This window comes from Cordyceps javanica, chromosome 6 (genome assembly GCF_051103115.1).
Source record: "Cordyceps javanica chromosome 6, complete sequence".
Classification (NCBI taxonomy): Eukaryota; Fungi; Ascomycota; class Sordariomycetes; order Hypocreales; family Cordycipitaceae; genus Cordyceps; species Cordyceps javanica.
In genome coordinates, this window is record NC_139300.1 from 1,319,276 (window position 1) to 1,334,199 (window position 14,924).

At 55.4% G+C, this 14,924-nt stretch overlaps 3 protein-coding genes across 3 annotated transcripts; 2 read left to right on the plus strand and 1 right to left on the minus strand.

The window, feature by feature from the left end:
* Positions 1–5,323: 5,323 nt before the first annotated feature.
* Positions 5,324–9,211, plus strand: V2A60_008850 (uncharacterized protein; the record flags this gene model as incomplete). The annotated part of the gene is made up of 3 exons (XM_083260121.1): positions 5,324–5,743; positions 6,783–9,111; positions 9,165–9,211. 3 exons carry the CDS (start codon positions 5,324–5,326, stop codon positions 9,209–9,211), a joined length of 2,796 nt encoding a protein of 931 aa, XP_083116247.1.
* A 653-nt stretch (positions 9,212–9,864) lies between these two features.
* Positions 9,865–11,958, plus strand: V2A60_008851 (uncharacterized protein; the record flags this gene model as incomplete). The annotated part of the gene is made up of 5 exons (XM_083260122.1): positions 9,865–9,895; positions 10,025–10,498; positions 10,587–10,641; positions 10,742–10,980; positions 11,096–11,958. 5 exons carry the CDS (start codon positions 9,865–9,867, stop codon positions 11,956–11,958), a joined length of 1,662 nt encoding a protein of 553 aa, XP_083116248.1.
* A 517-nt stretch (positions 11,959–12,475) lies between these two features.
* Positions 12,476–14,526, minus strand: V2A60_008852 (bZIP transcription factor; the record flags this gene model as incomplete). The annotated part of the gene is made up of 3 exons (XM_083260123.1): positions 12,476–13,893; positions 13,965–14,165; positions 14,301–14,526. 3 exons carry the CDS (start codon positions 14,524–14,526, stop codon positions 12,476–12,478), a joined length of 1,845 nt encoding a protein of 614 aa, XP_083116249.1.
* Between the last annotated feature and the right edge of the window lie 398 nt (positions 14,527–14,924).

Below are 14,924 nucleotides of genomic sequence, written 5' to 3' on the forward strand. Positions count from 1 at the left end.
ATAAGTTTCAACTTGCGCATTGAGAATTACACCAGTCGTGCCCTGGGCGGACTTGGCAAAGTCGTGTAAGTGGACGAGTTGTCCATCTGATCTGTTGCTAACCCACGGAAACCTCTTGGCTTTTGCGCTTTTTTAACAAATGGGCCCTCCACTCGAGGGAACCGAGAAACAAGCGTGAAAAGGTTGACAGGCTTGATGGCATTTGTGCACACCAACACGACCAGCTTCGGGCAAGCACGCCTCCAGGGTCCAAGCCAACCCCTGAGACAAGACTTGGACGAGGCCTGCGACATGACAACCTTGCCAAGAAGCTTATCATGGCGATGGACAGTGCGACATGAATTGTAGCCTGTAGGTGCAAGATTGACATTGGACAGGAAACAAGGTGAAACAACGGACGCCGAAAGGGAGAGAGGGATTGGCAGGAGGCGAGAGTGAGCGCGATCAGCAACATCGTGGCATGGTGTTTCTGGTGTCTTGCTATTTTGCCGTTTTGGGTCTCGCTCGCGTAACTTTAAAATGGAAGCGGGATATGGGGGTGTGGTTGGGAGCTTGTGTCGAGTCTGTCGCACTTTATTTCATCGTCGTTGGAGGGCGCACAGGCAAATGGAAAGTAAGACACTGAGCAGAGGGAGGCGAGACGTTCCATCAGGCAGATGACGTGGAAAACCGTATCAAAGCATCGATTACGGCAGAAAGAGAGAGGCGAGAGAGAGAGAGGCGAGAGAGAGAGAGAGAGCTCTAATGAAGCAAGATGACACGGGCGGCGGAATAGTCAAGGGGGCAAAGGGGCACCAAAAAAGTCAACGAGACGGCCCTGATGATCCCGATGAGACTACCCATATTTGAGTAATACCACGATAACTGAAAGGACATTGTCGTGGACGGGATTGGCCCCGTCCATCATCAGCATGGGGGAGGAGGAAAAAAGACCTGGGGGCTCTCACACATCGCGGAGCCGATATTACGATATTACTACATGGTGAGGAAGAACGCTAATTAGGCCGGAGGTGAGCCCACCCGATTACCGCAGCTGCAGGTCGGCGAGGAGGCAAGCAGGCAGGCAGGCATCAGGGCAGAAGTATCGAGGGAAAAAAGAGAGACAGAGAGAGAGAGAGGAGGGGGCGTGGGTGTACAGAGTATGCACTTGGCTGTCATAACGATTGGAGTCGGTTTCCCTTTTGGATTGCGTTGATGCTGTGGCGCGCCAGAAAATGCCTCAACAGAGCAACGCACACACACTGGTGCCCAGGACAGCCAGGCGGCGACCTGCGATAAGGTGTTTTGTAGGGCGGTCCTTTGGTCTACTTGGGGGATATGGCATGGGCCAATGGGGGGCGAGCCATTTTCAATAAATAAAGGAGTAAATAAATTAATGAATGGATCAAAGAAAGACGTTGTCTGTGAATTGGCCGCCCAAACACGTTGTATTGTATTGTGAGACTCTTCTTCTCATCATTCTTGTTCACCCAACAAACCTCTCTTGCGTGGTCAAGTCAGTCTTGTGCATGTGGCTGTCTTGAGATTGTTCGATTTAGGCAAGAATTTATGCAGCCTGACTGTGCGCAGACTTGTGCGTGCTTCCAGAAGGCTGCTTGTTATGTATATAAAGGCGAGAAGCGAGTTACATCGTGGAACGGGCCTGAATTAAGTGTCGAGCAATGACTAGCTAGTTTCGTTTTCTGCATCGAGTTTTGCATAAAAAAGAACAAGTGAAGATTAAAAATAAAAAAAAACCTCGCCGGAAAGGAAGTTGGCAGATGGGGTAGTAGAGAGCGGGCGCGTCCTACTGATACTCGTGGGAATTTACCCCAATGGGCGAGTAATTTTTTTTTTACCTGAATACATTACGTATATTTTTTTTTAGCAGGATGCAGTAGCCTCCCCCGGGAAGAAGAGGGACAGAGAGTGAGAGAAGAAGGAAAAAAAGAGTTTTACAGCGGCGCGCAGCGGGCCAGCTTGCGGGCGCTACTGCAGAGGGCCTTGTATAGGCGGTCCTACAGCGGGATTAGGCCGGGGAGAAGGAAAGGCAGACAGATAGGCTTGTCCCGTGTTGTGCACAATTACGGATCACTCTCCTTGACTTGCTGGGTTCGCTCGGATAGAAGTGAATACGGGGTGGTGTGATCGGAGTAGGAAGAGATGGGCGAAGGAGAAAAAAAAGAAGAAAAGAAAGAAAAAATCTCCTTCTCTTCCGGCGTGGCCGAAGAGGAAATGTCTGGATCGAGTGGCGTGTCCTTCATCTTCTTCTCTAGCTTGTTGCGTACCAAGTTTTTGAAGGAATACCATCACTTTTGTGGTGGCGGCTGAAGTCGGGCGACGAGGTACCTATAGTTTGTCTAGGACTTGGGGCTTGCGCATGATGACTGGTATGACTGGTATGACTGTTCTGACCATTATGACTATGATGACTACTTGTTGTTTTTACTTGGCGAGTCTCATGTATACTTACATACAAACTCAGTAAGTAAGTAGTTATAATAAAGAAGAGCCCACATTGGTGGTGACTTGTTGGCATGCAAAACGACGTGCATAGTTTTAGCCCTGGACTTGCTTGTTTGTATGTATGTATCATAGTATGTGTGCAGCCGGATCGCGGGCTGTGGAGACAGGCGGCTGGACTCGATGGAATTCGACAACTGGGGGGCACAAAATTTACTTACTGAGTACGGACGAGAAGGGACGGGGGAAGGGGGGGGGGGGGGGGGGGGCAGATGGGGTACATAGTTGCCATATCATAAACAACGAAAGCGGCCAATTGCGTGTCGAGTGTTTGTTGTTGCCATCTTGGTGATTATTATTGTTTGCGATGATGCTTTATCTTATTTCAAGAGAATTCATCCCGGGGATTTATTTTCTTTCTTCTTTCTTTCTTTAATTACGCCATGACGGTGACGGGGATTGCCCGTTGGCTGGTGACCTGACAGGACATGGATGGGATGCTCGGTAACCAGGCAAGGTACCAAGTGACACAGCGGCATGGACAGGCCAGGTATGGCATATTAAGTACAGAGAAGTACCTAGTCATGTCAGCCATGTGGCGAGTCTCTTGGGTACAGATTACAGGTTACACAGTACTTAGGCAGGTAGGCAGGCAGGCAGGCAGGCAGGCAGGCAGGCAGGCAGGCAGATACCATCTGCGGTCAACCGACTGGAGGAACAAGGCCCTGCGAAAAAAAAAGGATGGCACAAAACTCAGTCTTTTATTATTCGCTGACGCACTGAACAAAATACCTATCAGCACGAGAAAAAAAAAAAGGTCAGGAACTATAGATAGGTAGATAGACGTCTTCTCCACTGATTGTTCACACCAGAAACATTACTTACTATAGGCCTAGGCACCACCTAAGAAAACCGACCCGCCCGCCCATCCCAGAGCGCTAAAACAAGAGAGACAACGCTAGGCGATGACATGCGGGCTGATTTGGAGGGCGGAAACCTGTAAATTGTTACAAGTCGGCGGTCCGAGAGGGCGAGCCCCCCCAAAGCTCCCCCCCCAGCCCAAGAATGGGCGAAAAAAAAAAAGACAGGCGAGGACGAGCGAGTGACCTGTAGCATCCAGGATTTCTGGGGAGTTGAGGGTGTGGATTGGTGGGCTCACCTGGTCTTCTACTCAGTACAGAAGGGCCTGTCCGCCAGGTTTCGCCCTGTACAGCCTGTAACACTTGATCAGTGGCGCCTCCTCCTGTTTCCCTCCCCTCCCCCCCCCAAGGCCCCCCCGAAGAGGAGCACGGAGGCGCTGGACCCTCTGTAATGGAAAAGAAGATAGGTAGATACAAATGAAAAAAAAAAATATGAAATAAATCGCTCTCGCCAGCCGGGCGTGCACCGTGCGAGGCCCGCCTAGTTCGTACCGTCCGGCTCCAGGTACCGATAACGACCTGGGTGCCACTGTATATTCGGGTGAGGGTGGGTTTTTGCTGTTTCTTGCCTTGTTTGTTTTTCCCATGTTGTTTTTATTCCATATTTTTTTTGGTCTCTTCCCTCCCTGCCCCCGGTGTCCATGGACAACGGAGATTTTGGCCGGCGGATGGGCAACTGAATGGAGAGATGACCCCGGAGGACAGCTTGCTCGTCAAAAGGACAGATGACAAAAAGAACAAGAGGTAACAAAAGAACCTATAATGATGATGATACAAAAAAAAGAACTTTGTTGCTTAAACCATTGTAACAAAAGTACCGTTTGGCTATACTTCACCATGTAATTTTGTTCTTGTCACTTCTCTCCAACACTAGCCAGCACGACGACAAAAAAATGCTGACGGCCACACAACCGTGCAACCTTGGGAAGGGGGTGTGTGCGCAAAGCTGCTACATAGCATACAGAGGAGTGCACACAGCATGGACCGTCATGACACCCACTTCCCATCCCCATGGACCGTACGGGTACTACTCTTCCCCCGTATCTGGGTAGCTTCCTCTCATACCGTATGATGCCGCGCCGCGAACAGAGTAATATAGATACAGAGGTCAGAAAACCATAGCTGAGTTGGGAATTGAAAAAAGTAAAATAGAAAAACAAAAATAAAAGCTGCAAAACTCAAAATTCCCACTTACTCTGGTGCCACTAAAACTCATGTCAACTTTGGGGCTAAGACTAAGACCGTACTGGTAGTAGAGGTTTCCCCCCCCCTCTCCAACTCCTCCTCCCTGACCCTCTGACTCCCACTCCCCACACCTGCACGCCCCCCATACACCCCACCCCCCCTGGCCTAGCAAGCTTTTTGCGGTCCCGTCACATCGCCATTTTCTGCGGGCTCACAGGTACAAGGTACCTCTTTACCAGGATGCTATTTGCCCATGGCGCTGAGTATCTTTGTCGTCGCGAAGAGGTAATGGCCACCAAAACCCGACCAGCCAGAGGCGAGGGAAAAAAAAAAGGCTTCGGTCCTGCTTCCCAGAAGGCCCATCCCGGGCACTGGCGCAAGAGGAAAAAAAAACATATTCTCACACTAGACAGTTCTGGCCCGCTCATTGAAATACCTCCTCCCACCCTTTCCCAAGACACCTTCGTCTCTTCCTTTTTCCTCTTCTTCTCTTCACCCACGAATGCGTTGCACCTAGACGTCCACTCCATCCCTATTTCGTGCGGTGCTCGACACTACAATCTTGTTTTGTCTTCCCCTTCCCTCATTCCCCTTCCTCTTCAATCTATCTTGCGATTGTCGAGCTCTTCCCATCCATCTTCCCTTGAGAATCCCCGTCGTCCTTCAGTGTCCTATCGCTATCAACCTGAAAGAAAAAGAAAAAGCGCAAAACAACAGCACTTACCTACACAACACACACACACAAATCTTTCGAAAAGCCATTCTCTGTACCAGAAATGGCGGATCGCAAGGACGTCGGCGCACCCGCGCTCGACACCAACATCGAGTCTGGCGGCTTCGACGAGAAGAGGCACCAGCAGCAGGCCGTCGGTGCCGGCGCCGCCGCTCCTCCCCCCAAGGCCGCTCCCGCAGCCGAAGACGAGGATGAGGACGAGGACATTGACGCCCTGATCGAGGACCTCGAGTCCGAGGACGGCCACGCCGCCTTTGAGGAGGAGGAGGAGGAGGGCAACGCCGCCACCGGCCGCGTCGTCCCCGAGGACATGCTCCAGACCGACTCCCGCGTCGGTCTGACCGAGGCCGAAGTCGTTCAGCGCCGTCGCAAGTACGGTCTCAACCAGATGAAGGAGGAGAAGGAGAACCTGATTCTCAAGTTCTTCTCTTACTTTATCGGTCCTATTCAGTTTGTCATGGAGGTGAGCCATCCTTTTTTTTTTCTTTTTCTGTTTGTCTGTTCTTCTTTGCGCATTTCTTCCTGTCGCGCTGTCCGTTCATGGTTGCTACCTGGGCAATGTCTCACCGGTGGAAACCTTGTTTATCCATGACATTCACTTTTGGGCCATGTGGAGAGCAATCACAGTGTTCTGTGTGCGCCTTTTCCTCTGCTCAATCGAAGCGTCGCACAGGATTCGCAAGCAATCTACTTGTGGTTCTACCCCAATTCCTTTTGCAACACATGAACAAAAAAGGACGGCGCATCTCTACCTGTTTCCGTTCAAGCAGTCTTGACCCAAACAAAGGAGCAAGGCTCAATGTTTTGGGCGGACGGCCCGAATTGGGAACGGCGACTTGGGTCAGCATTTTTTTTGTTGCGCGCTTTTTGTCCGCCGCAGATTAATGGTTCCACATGAGCTCTGGCGTGCTTCAGCAATTGGCTGCTCGCACATGGCCGGTGCTGATGTGGGGGCGTCGATCCGCGCTTTACCTGATGCCAGTCTCGGTCCATATTTTTTTGGCCTGCGCACCTGCCGCGAACCAGCAAAACGAGAAAAAAAAACACAGAGAGAGAGAAACGCCCCACCCGACCATTCAATTGGCCAATCCTCGACGGTCATTCTGCCGCCTCTCCAAAACAAAAATTGCCTGACTACGAGCCCACCGCCGATCGGATAAACCTCAACTACCCGCCGTCGCCAGCCGGCTCCACGCAGGTTCTTCCGGCCGCGTTGCTAGCCCAGGTCCCGGGCTTAGCTCAGTCAGCAGGGCTAGCTCTGAGCTTGGCTTGGCGGAACGGGTCAGAGCCACTCGGCTGATGAGTCGTCGCTCGTGTTTTGGTCATTCCAGATTGGCAACTCGTCAGCTAGTGCGATTTTGTTTCCGGGATGGCGCGCTCTCGGTCGCACTCCATTTGGCCGCATTCATTGGATCCATTTTTCATTTGCATTTGCACTCGATTAACATTGATTTCACTCGGAATTGTGTTTTTGGTCATGGCGCTAACCACCTCTGCTACAGGCTGCCGCTGTCCTCGCTGCCGGTCTTGAGGACTGGGTCGATTTCGGTGTCATTTGCGCTCTTCTCCTGCTCAACGCTGCCGTTGGTTTCATCCAGGAATTCCAGGCTGGTTCCATTGTCGAGGAACTCAAGAAGACCCTTGCCCTCAAGGCTGTCGTCCTCCGTGACGGCACCCTCAAGGAGATTGAGGCCCCCGAAGTTGTTCCCGGTGATATCCTCCAGGTTGAGGAAGGTACCATTATCCCCGCCGACGGTCGCATCGTCACCGAAGATGCTTTCCTCCAGGTTGATCAGTCCGCCATCACTGGTGAGTCCCTTGCTGTCGACAAGCACAAGGGCGACAACTGCTACGCTTCCTCCGCCGTCAAGCGTGGTGAGGCCTTTGTTGTCGTCACCTCCACTGGTGACAACACCTTTGTCGGTCGCGCCGCCGCCCTCGTCTCCCAGTCTGCTGGTGGCTCTGGTCACTTTACCGAGGTTCTCAACGGCATTGGTACGATTCTGCTGATTCTCGTCGTCCTGACTCTCCTCATTGTCTGGGTTTCCTCTTTCTACCGCTCCAACGGCATTGTCAAGATCCTTCGCTTCACCCTTGCCATCACCATTGTCGGTGTCCCTGTCGGTCTCCCCGCCGTCGTCACCACCACCATGGCTGTCGGTGCCGCCTACCTCGCCAAGAAGCAGGCCATTGTCCAGAAGCTCTCCGCCATCGAGTCTCTTGCTGGTGTCGAGATTCTCTGCTCTGACAAGACCGGTACCCTGACCAAGAACAAGCTCTCTCTTGCCGAGCCCTTCACCGTCCAGGGCGTTGACCCCGATGACCTCATGCTTACTGCCTGCTTGGCCGCTTCCCGCAAGAAGAAGGGTATCGATGCCATTGACAAGGCTTTCCTCAAGTCCCTCAAGTTCTACCCCCGTGCCAAGTCTGTCCTCTCCAAGTACAAGGTTCTCGACTTCCACCCCTTTGACCCCGTCTCCAAGAAGGTCCAGGCTGTTGTTGAGTCTCCCCAGGGTGAGCGCATCGTCTGTGTCAAGGGTGCCCCTCTTTTCGTTCTCAAGACTGTCGAGGAAGACCACCCCATCCCCGAGGACGTCGACAAGGCTTACAAGAACTGTGTCGCTGAGTTCGCTACCCGTGGTTTCCGTTCTCTTGGTGTCGCCCGCAAGCGTGGTGAGGGTGCTTGGGAAATTCTCGGAATCATGCCCTGCTCTGACCCCCCTCGTCACGACACTGCCCGCACCATCAACGAGGCCAAGCGTCTCGGTCTTTCCATCAAGATGCTTACTGGTGACGCCGTCGGTATTGCCCGTGAAACCTCCCGTCAGCTCGGTCTCGGTACCAATGTCTACAACGCTGAGCGTCTTGGTCTCGGTGGCGGTGGTGACATGCCTGGTTCTGAGGTTTACGATTTCGTCGAGGCTGCCGATGGTTTCGCCGAAGTCTTCCCCCAGCACAAGTACTCTGTCGTCGAGATTCTCCAGCAGCGTGGCTACCTCGTTGCCATGACTGGTGACGGTGTCAACGACGCCCCCTCTCTCAAGAAGGCCGATACCGGTATTGCCGTCGAGGGTGCCTCGGATGCTGCCCGTTCCGCCGCCGATATTGTCTTCCTTGCCCCTGGTCTCGGTGCCATCATTGATGCCCTCAAGACTTCTCGCCAGATTTTCCACCGCATGTACGCTTACGTCGTCTACCGTATCGCCTTGTCCCTGCACATGGAAATCTTCCTCGGTCTCTGGATCGCCATTCTCAACCGCTCCCTCAACATTGAGCTTGTCGTCTTCATTGCCATTTTCGCCGATATTGCCACCCTTGCCATTGCCTACGATAACGCTCCTTTCTCCCAGACCCCCGTCAAGTGGAACCTGCCCAAGCTCTGGGGTATGTCCATCTTCCTCGGTGTTGTCCTGGCCGTCGGTACCTGGATTGCCCTCACCACCATGCTTGCCAACGACCGTAACGGTGGTATTGTCCAGAACTTTGGTAACGTTGATGAGGTTCTCTTCCTTGAGATTTCCCTCACTGAGAACTGGCTGATCTTCATCACCCGTGCCAACGGTCCCTTCTGGTCGTCCATTCCCTCTTGGCAGCTTTCCGGCGCCATTCTGGTCGTCGACATTATCGCTACCCTCTTCTGTATCTTTGGTTGGTTCGAGAAAGGCCAGACCTCGATTGTCGCCGTTGTCCGTATCTGGATTTTCTCCTTCGGTATCTTTGCCATCATGGGTGGTCTCTACTACTTCATGCAGGGCTCTACCGGTTTCGACAACCTGATGCACGGCAAGTCCCCCAAGAAGGATCAGAAGCAGCGTTCTCTGGAAGACTTTGGTATGTTTCTCCACCCGACCCTACGAAAGAATAATCTGCTAACCAGCCTACAGTTGTCTCCCTCCAGCGCGTCTCGACCCAGCACGAGAAGTCCCAGTAAATATGGAATTGTCACATACCCGCACGCCGATCCGGCTGCTCTTTTCGTCTTCTCTCTGTTTAAATTTTGCATTGTATGAGTCGTTTCGGAGTATGAGACGCGTTTGAGTGGATGAGTGGCGACGTGCGACTTTTCATACCCTAGACCTCCGTCTTTTAGACCATTAATGATAAACAGTAAAAATATCCACATGATGCTGTGACTGAATATGCGTGACTGGAAAAAGCTGTGTGATGTCAAGGATGCTCTGGAATACAGGGCGAGTAGTCTCTCCTTGACTTCTTCTTACCTGGATGTTTCAAGATCAGAAAATCACGTGACCTTTTGTCATGACTACAAGCCTCAACCTTGCAGCTTGAAGGCTGCTCACCTCGAACCAATAACTTGACTCTATGGGAGTAAGCAATTTCATGATATTGCTGTGCCAATCGAATTAACGCAATGAACATTTCCAATGCAGTTGTCCGACTGTCTCCCATTCACGTGTCTTGAAACAGGCTGTGCAACTGCGGCTCTGGCTCAACCCATCTACATGGACTGAAATTTGTTACATCAAGTCTGAATTCTGTTGAACATTTTCTTCTTCTTTCTTCTTCTTCTTATTTTCCTTCTTTTCCTTCTTTCGGATTTTTCTCTTTTTTTTGGCCTCAATCATGGCTCCCGAAATCCCTGGATATTATTTTGGTACGTTATTTCTGTTGTCCATTCTTTTGCATGTCGCCCTCGTTCTCAGCCTGAACAAGAACCCCCCCCTGCCCCTCCGAAAGAAGGACTCTGCCACTGACCGATGGATTTGGTTGAGGGATGAAACAGACCCCGTCAAGAAAAAGTACTTCAAGATTGAGCACGCCCACACAGCGCCCCCCGAGGCGGCCTGGTCCGCAGACGCGGTTAAGAGGCGGCGCGTCGAGCGCTCCGTCGCCGAGTCGGACCGGCAGCGGGCAAAGGTCCTGCGGCGACACATTACTGTTGCTGGTTTCGGTGCCTCGCAGGGGCGACATGGCCGCGCGGCGGACCCGGGTCCGGCCTTGCTGCGACGGGAGCTGCTGGGTGGAGGAGGAGGTGGTGGTGGAGGAGCGAGAGGGATGATGATGAAGCCGAGCCGGAGCTGGGAGGGGGGAGGCGACGACGACGACGACACGCAGGCGGCAGCGTGGGCGCGTGGCCTGGTGAGCAAAGGGAGCGTGCCGTTTGCGCCGAGTTTTGCGAGGTCGAGGCACGCCAACATGCCGTGCTTGTACGTGGGGGGCGACGATGTCAAGACGGGTCTGGGTGTTGCTTATGCGAGTGAGTTTTTTTTTCCCCTTTTCATTTTCTAAAACTGTCTTTTTGTTTCTTTAAATGGTATGCAAAACTGATAACAGAACCACGGTAGCGCTGGATGAGGAGACGCTTGTCGGGAGCTACATTGCGACAGACGACAATGACGCGTAAGTATCATGTGCACAGAATTCACTTGGGTGCGGATGAGAGAGAAGACGAAAAAAGAAAAGTCAAGAGATAAGAAGAGCTGACAAGGGCCCGTTGGAGGAGGGCCGGGTTTAGCATCGCCTATTCCAGGACCGCTCCGGACAGCACCGGCCGCCGGCAGGGCCTCCGCGCCGAAATGATTCGCTGCCCGCAAATGTCGTCGATCCGGTACCACCGACCCTCGCACAAGGTGCTGCTCACCTCGCGCGAGCCGGACCACTCGTGCGGGCTGTACTTTTTCTCGCCGCTGCTGTCCGAACCCGACGACGAGCTGCGTCCACAGTGGCTGCTGGGTGAGAGTACGTTGCCATCATCATCCCCCCCCCCTTCATTCCCTTCCCAAATCCTCGCATTTTGTCACAGAAGAGAAGAATGCTAATCAGAGTTTCTACTTGTCCTTCTCGTTCAACACAGCCAGCCACTACCAAAGACTGTACATCCGGCACCGGCTCCGTGACCAGTGGCTCGTCCACCAGTCGACGCCGGCGCCGGCGTCGTCCCCGGACCTGCTGTGCGTCATCGGCACCAACGCCGGCCTCTTGCGCGTCAACGCCAACGAGACCATGTCGTGGATCGCCCCGACACCCGCCTCCGCCTCCGCCTCCGCCTCCGCCTCCGCGTCCTCTTTCTCGTCGTCGGCGCCCCGCTCCTCCAAACACGTCCCGCAGGAAGTCTTTGACCAGGACTTCCAGGCGGGCGGCAGCCCGCACGTGCTCCTCGCCGGCGGGCGGCGGCCGCGGCTCTGGCTGACGGACCTGCGATGCCCCGCGCCGTCCTGGCGCTCCGTCCCGCACGACAGCAGCATCACCCACCTGCGGAGCGTCGCGGAGCACCAGGTCCTGGTGGCGGGCCTGCGCAGCAGCATGGCCGTCTACGACGTGCGCTTCTTTGGACGCGAGAAGCGCCCCGGCGGCAGCGGCAACGGGAGCGCCCCGGTGCTGCGGTTCGAGGGGTACAAGAACGAGGCCCACGTCCACACGGGGTGGGACGTGAGCGTCGAGCTGGGCCTCGTGGCGGCAGCGCACGACGACGGCACCGTCAAGCTCTTCTCCCTCAAGAGCGGACGGTGCCTGACGGGGAGAGGGAGCAGCCGCCATGGTGGCGGAACCGGTGGTGGTGGTGGTGATGGACTGGACGGGGTGAAGACGGACACGCCCGTCAGGGCCCTCATGTTCCAGACGATGCCGCGGGAGCGGCTCCCGAGCCTCTTTGTGGGCGAGGGCTCGCTGCTGAGGAAGTTTTCGCTGGGGGTGCGGGAGCTGGGCGATGAGGCGTGAACGTAACACGTGTGTGTGCGTGTTTGGTTGGTTCGTTCAAAGAAGAAGAAGAAGAAGAAGAAGAAGAAGAAGAAGAAGAAGAAGGGGGAGTGGAAGACTGAGTAGAGGGGATGGGATGCCAGTTTCTGGGAACATGTCGCGATTGATGCAAGGTCACAGATTTTAGATGCCTCGGTGAACAAAAAAAGAGAGAGGCAAATAGCGCAGCGCAGCGGAGGTTTGGGAAAAAGATACGGGACTTGCAAAACAAAAAGAGCCACAGATTGATACCCCTTGTTTGTTTTACTATCTCGCTCGGGACTAGACGTGTTAGTGTAGTAAAAGGCCAGTATATTCAGTTTACACAAAATTGTAATTTTGGAACGCAAGACAAAAAAGAGAAAAAAAAAGAAGAGAAAAATCTTGGACATGAGCCGCCAAACTCCTAAACCTCCAATATTTCAAAAAGAAAATACCGACAAGATAAGCAAGACAAAAAAACAACAACAATCAATATACAGGACTTGATGGCCGTTTTTCACACCGCCGGCGACTGTGATTGACTCTCATCAGCTCTCGTCGTCGTCGTCGTCGTCGTCGTCGTCGCCGCCGCCCTCGCCGCCGCCAGCTCCGCCTCAGGCACGTTGCCCGTGTCCGCGAGCCCTGGGAAGGCGCGGGCAAAGGCGCCGCCGAGCTTCCAGTTGTCGAGGTTGCGCAGGTGGCGCTCGAAGACGGGGTTGATCATGAGCTCCTCGGCGTGGGGGCTCTGGAGGAGGGTGTCGGTGTCGCGGTAGGGCCAGGAGAGGGTGAGGGTGGTGGTGTAGGGGATGAAGAAGTGGTCAAAGGGGTAGGCGCCCGAGGCGTGCTCGCGGACGAGGACGGCGCGCATGCGCGGGAAGGGCAGGTGGTCGATCCACGCCGGGTGCGGGGGGTCGCGCAGCTGCGCGCGCAGCGGGCGCGCCCAAACGGGAAGCCGCTCGTAATTGGCGCGCGTCGGCGCGACCTGCCACCGCATGATGAGGAACATGACGTACAGCACGGCGACCCGCTCCGGCAAGCCCGAGATGTCGGGGAACTTGGCGAGGATGTCGGTGAAGACGCGCGAGAGCGGGTGCGCGCGCGCGCTGTGCGCCGGGTTCAGCAGTGACGACACCGACGGGTACCGCGGCCCGAGCACCTCGTGCGCCGGCTGGCCCTCGGCGGTGCGCTGCCGCCGCTCCTGCAGGAAGTCGAGGAGCAGCGCATCGAGCGGGCACGTCGGCGGCGTGGTGCGCACGGGGGCAGCGTAGCGCGGAATGGTGGTGGTGGTGCCGCCGGCGCCGGCGCCGGACCCGGCCACCTCGATGGCCTCGTCGGCGTTGCTGCCCGCGTCCTCGTCGTTGTAGTGGTCATCATCGTCGTAGTCCCCGGTAGTAGCGGCGGGCACGTGCGGGCGCCGGTACGGGTAGCCGGAGGGGAATGCGTTGTTGTAGGAGGATGCCGAGCCGGGCTGCCACTGCGGCGGCGCCCGGGAGGTGGTGGAGGCGGTCGTGGACGCTCCCGGCGAGACGTTGTCGGCACCGGACGCGTGCTGCTGCGTGTAAAAGGCTGGGTAACGGTACGTGAGTGGCGAGTCCCCGGTCGCCGGCGCCGCGGCGCCGTGGATCCGCGACACCTGGTGCCTGGCGTCGAGGAGGAAGCCGAGCCCCAGTCGCTCCGGGCCCATGTCGAGTCCGTGCCGGAGCTGCTCGCGCTGCTGGTCGAGGTCGCTTAGCCGCTGCGCGGCATGGTGCTGGCCGTTGGCAATGTCGCTGCCGCTGACGCCGCCGGACGTCGAGGTAGGGGTGGGTTGCCCGCCGGCTGGCGGCGAATGCGTGCGTCTGTCCAGCTCCGCTGTGCTGTTACTTTTGGGTTGCTGCTGTGCGGCGGCTCCGGCCCCAGCGGCGGCTCCGGCAAACGTATTCTCCGGTAATTGGCCTGTGGTTGGATGTGAGCTTCCATGAGAGGCACAAGAGCAAGTGGTTTCGCCCAGTCCGGGTCATACGTACCAATCAGGGGCCGCAACATGCCGATAATGGTGGCGAGCTGCTGACGGATCTCGGCATTCTCCCGTTCGGCGGCTACCTTGGCGTCAATTGCTGCCTGTAGTTCCTGGTACGGCTGCAGGCCGGTGAGCTCCTCGATCCGGCGCTCCAGCGTCTGGATCTGGTTCTTGGTGCGCTCGCGGATGGCCCTCTGCGCTTCGCGATCTTTTGTAGGGGACGGGGAAATGCAACGGTTAGCTCTCGCGTGCGCGCCAAACGTCGCCCAGGACAGGAGAAGGTGGGGGGAAAGGAGGAGACTGGGGAAAGGGAAAAAAAAAGGGAAGGGAGGAAAAACTGTACCGTTGGCACGCTTCTTGGCGAGCTGTTCCGGCGTGAGGTTCGCGACGCCGCGGCCGCTGGCGGCGAGCTTCCTCTTCTTACCCGCGGACCCGGCATCCGCGCCACTGGGAGCATCCTCGTCGTCCCTGACGGTGCCCGTTGGCGTAGGCGCGGCGGCGTCGCTCTCGTCCAGAGGCTTGCTCTGCTGGCGATTACCGTCCGCGCCTGCCGCCGCCTGCCGGACCATGGGCGGGGTTCTTGTTGGTTCTTGTCCCTTTTTTTTTCTAAAAAGGAAAATTGGGCTGAGTGTGGTGGTTGTTGGGAGGTGCCAGTGTTTGCGTTGTGTTGCAGCTCAATGTTGGACCAGGTTTCTGGGTTCGCAGAATGAGAAAAGCCACCGTGTTTCCAATGACGGGCTTTCGAAAGCCTCACACTACCCCCCCTTTCTTTTTTTGGGTCAATCTGATCGATTTGGTATGTGTGATGGTGATGCCGTCATACGTTTTTTTTTTCTTTGGTCCCGGCAACCCTGCATGGGAGAGAGAACCAAAGCAAGCCAAGACAAGCATACCTGCCGCTTGGATGGACGATTTGGTGTCGTGATTGGAGTGGGGCTGCGCCGCACTTAATCGGTGGGCAGAAAGG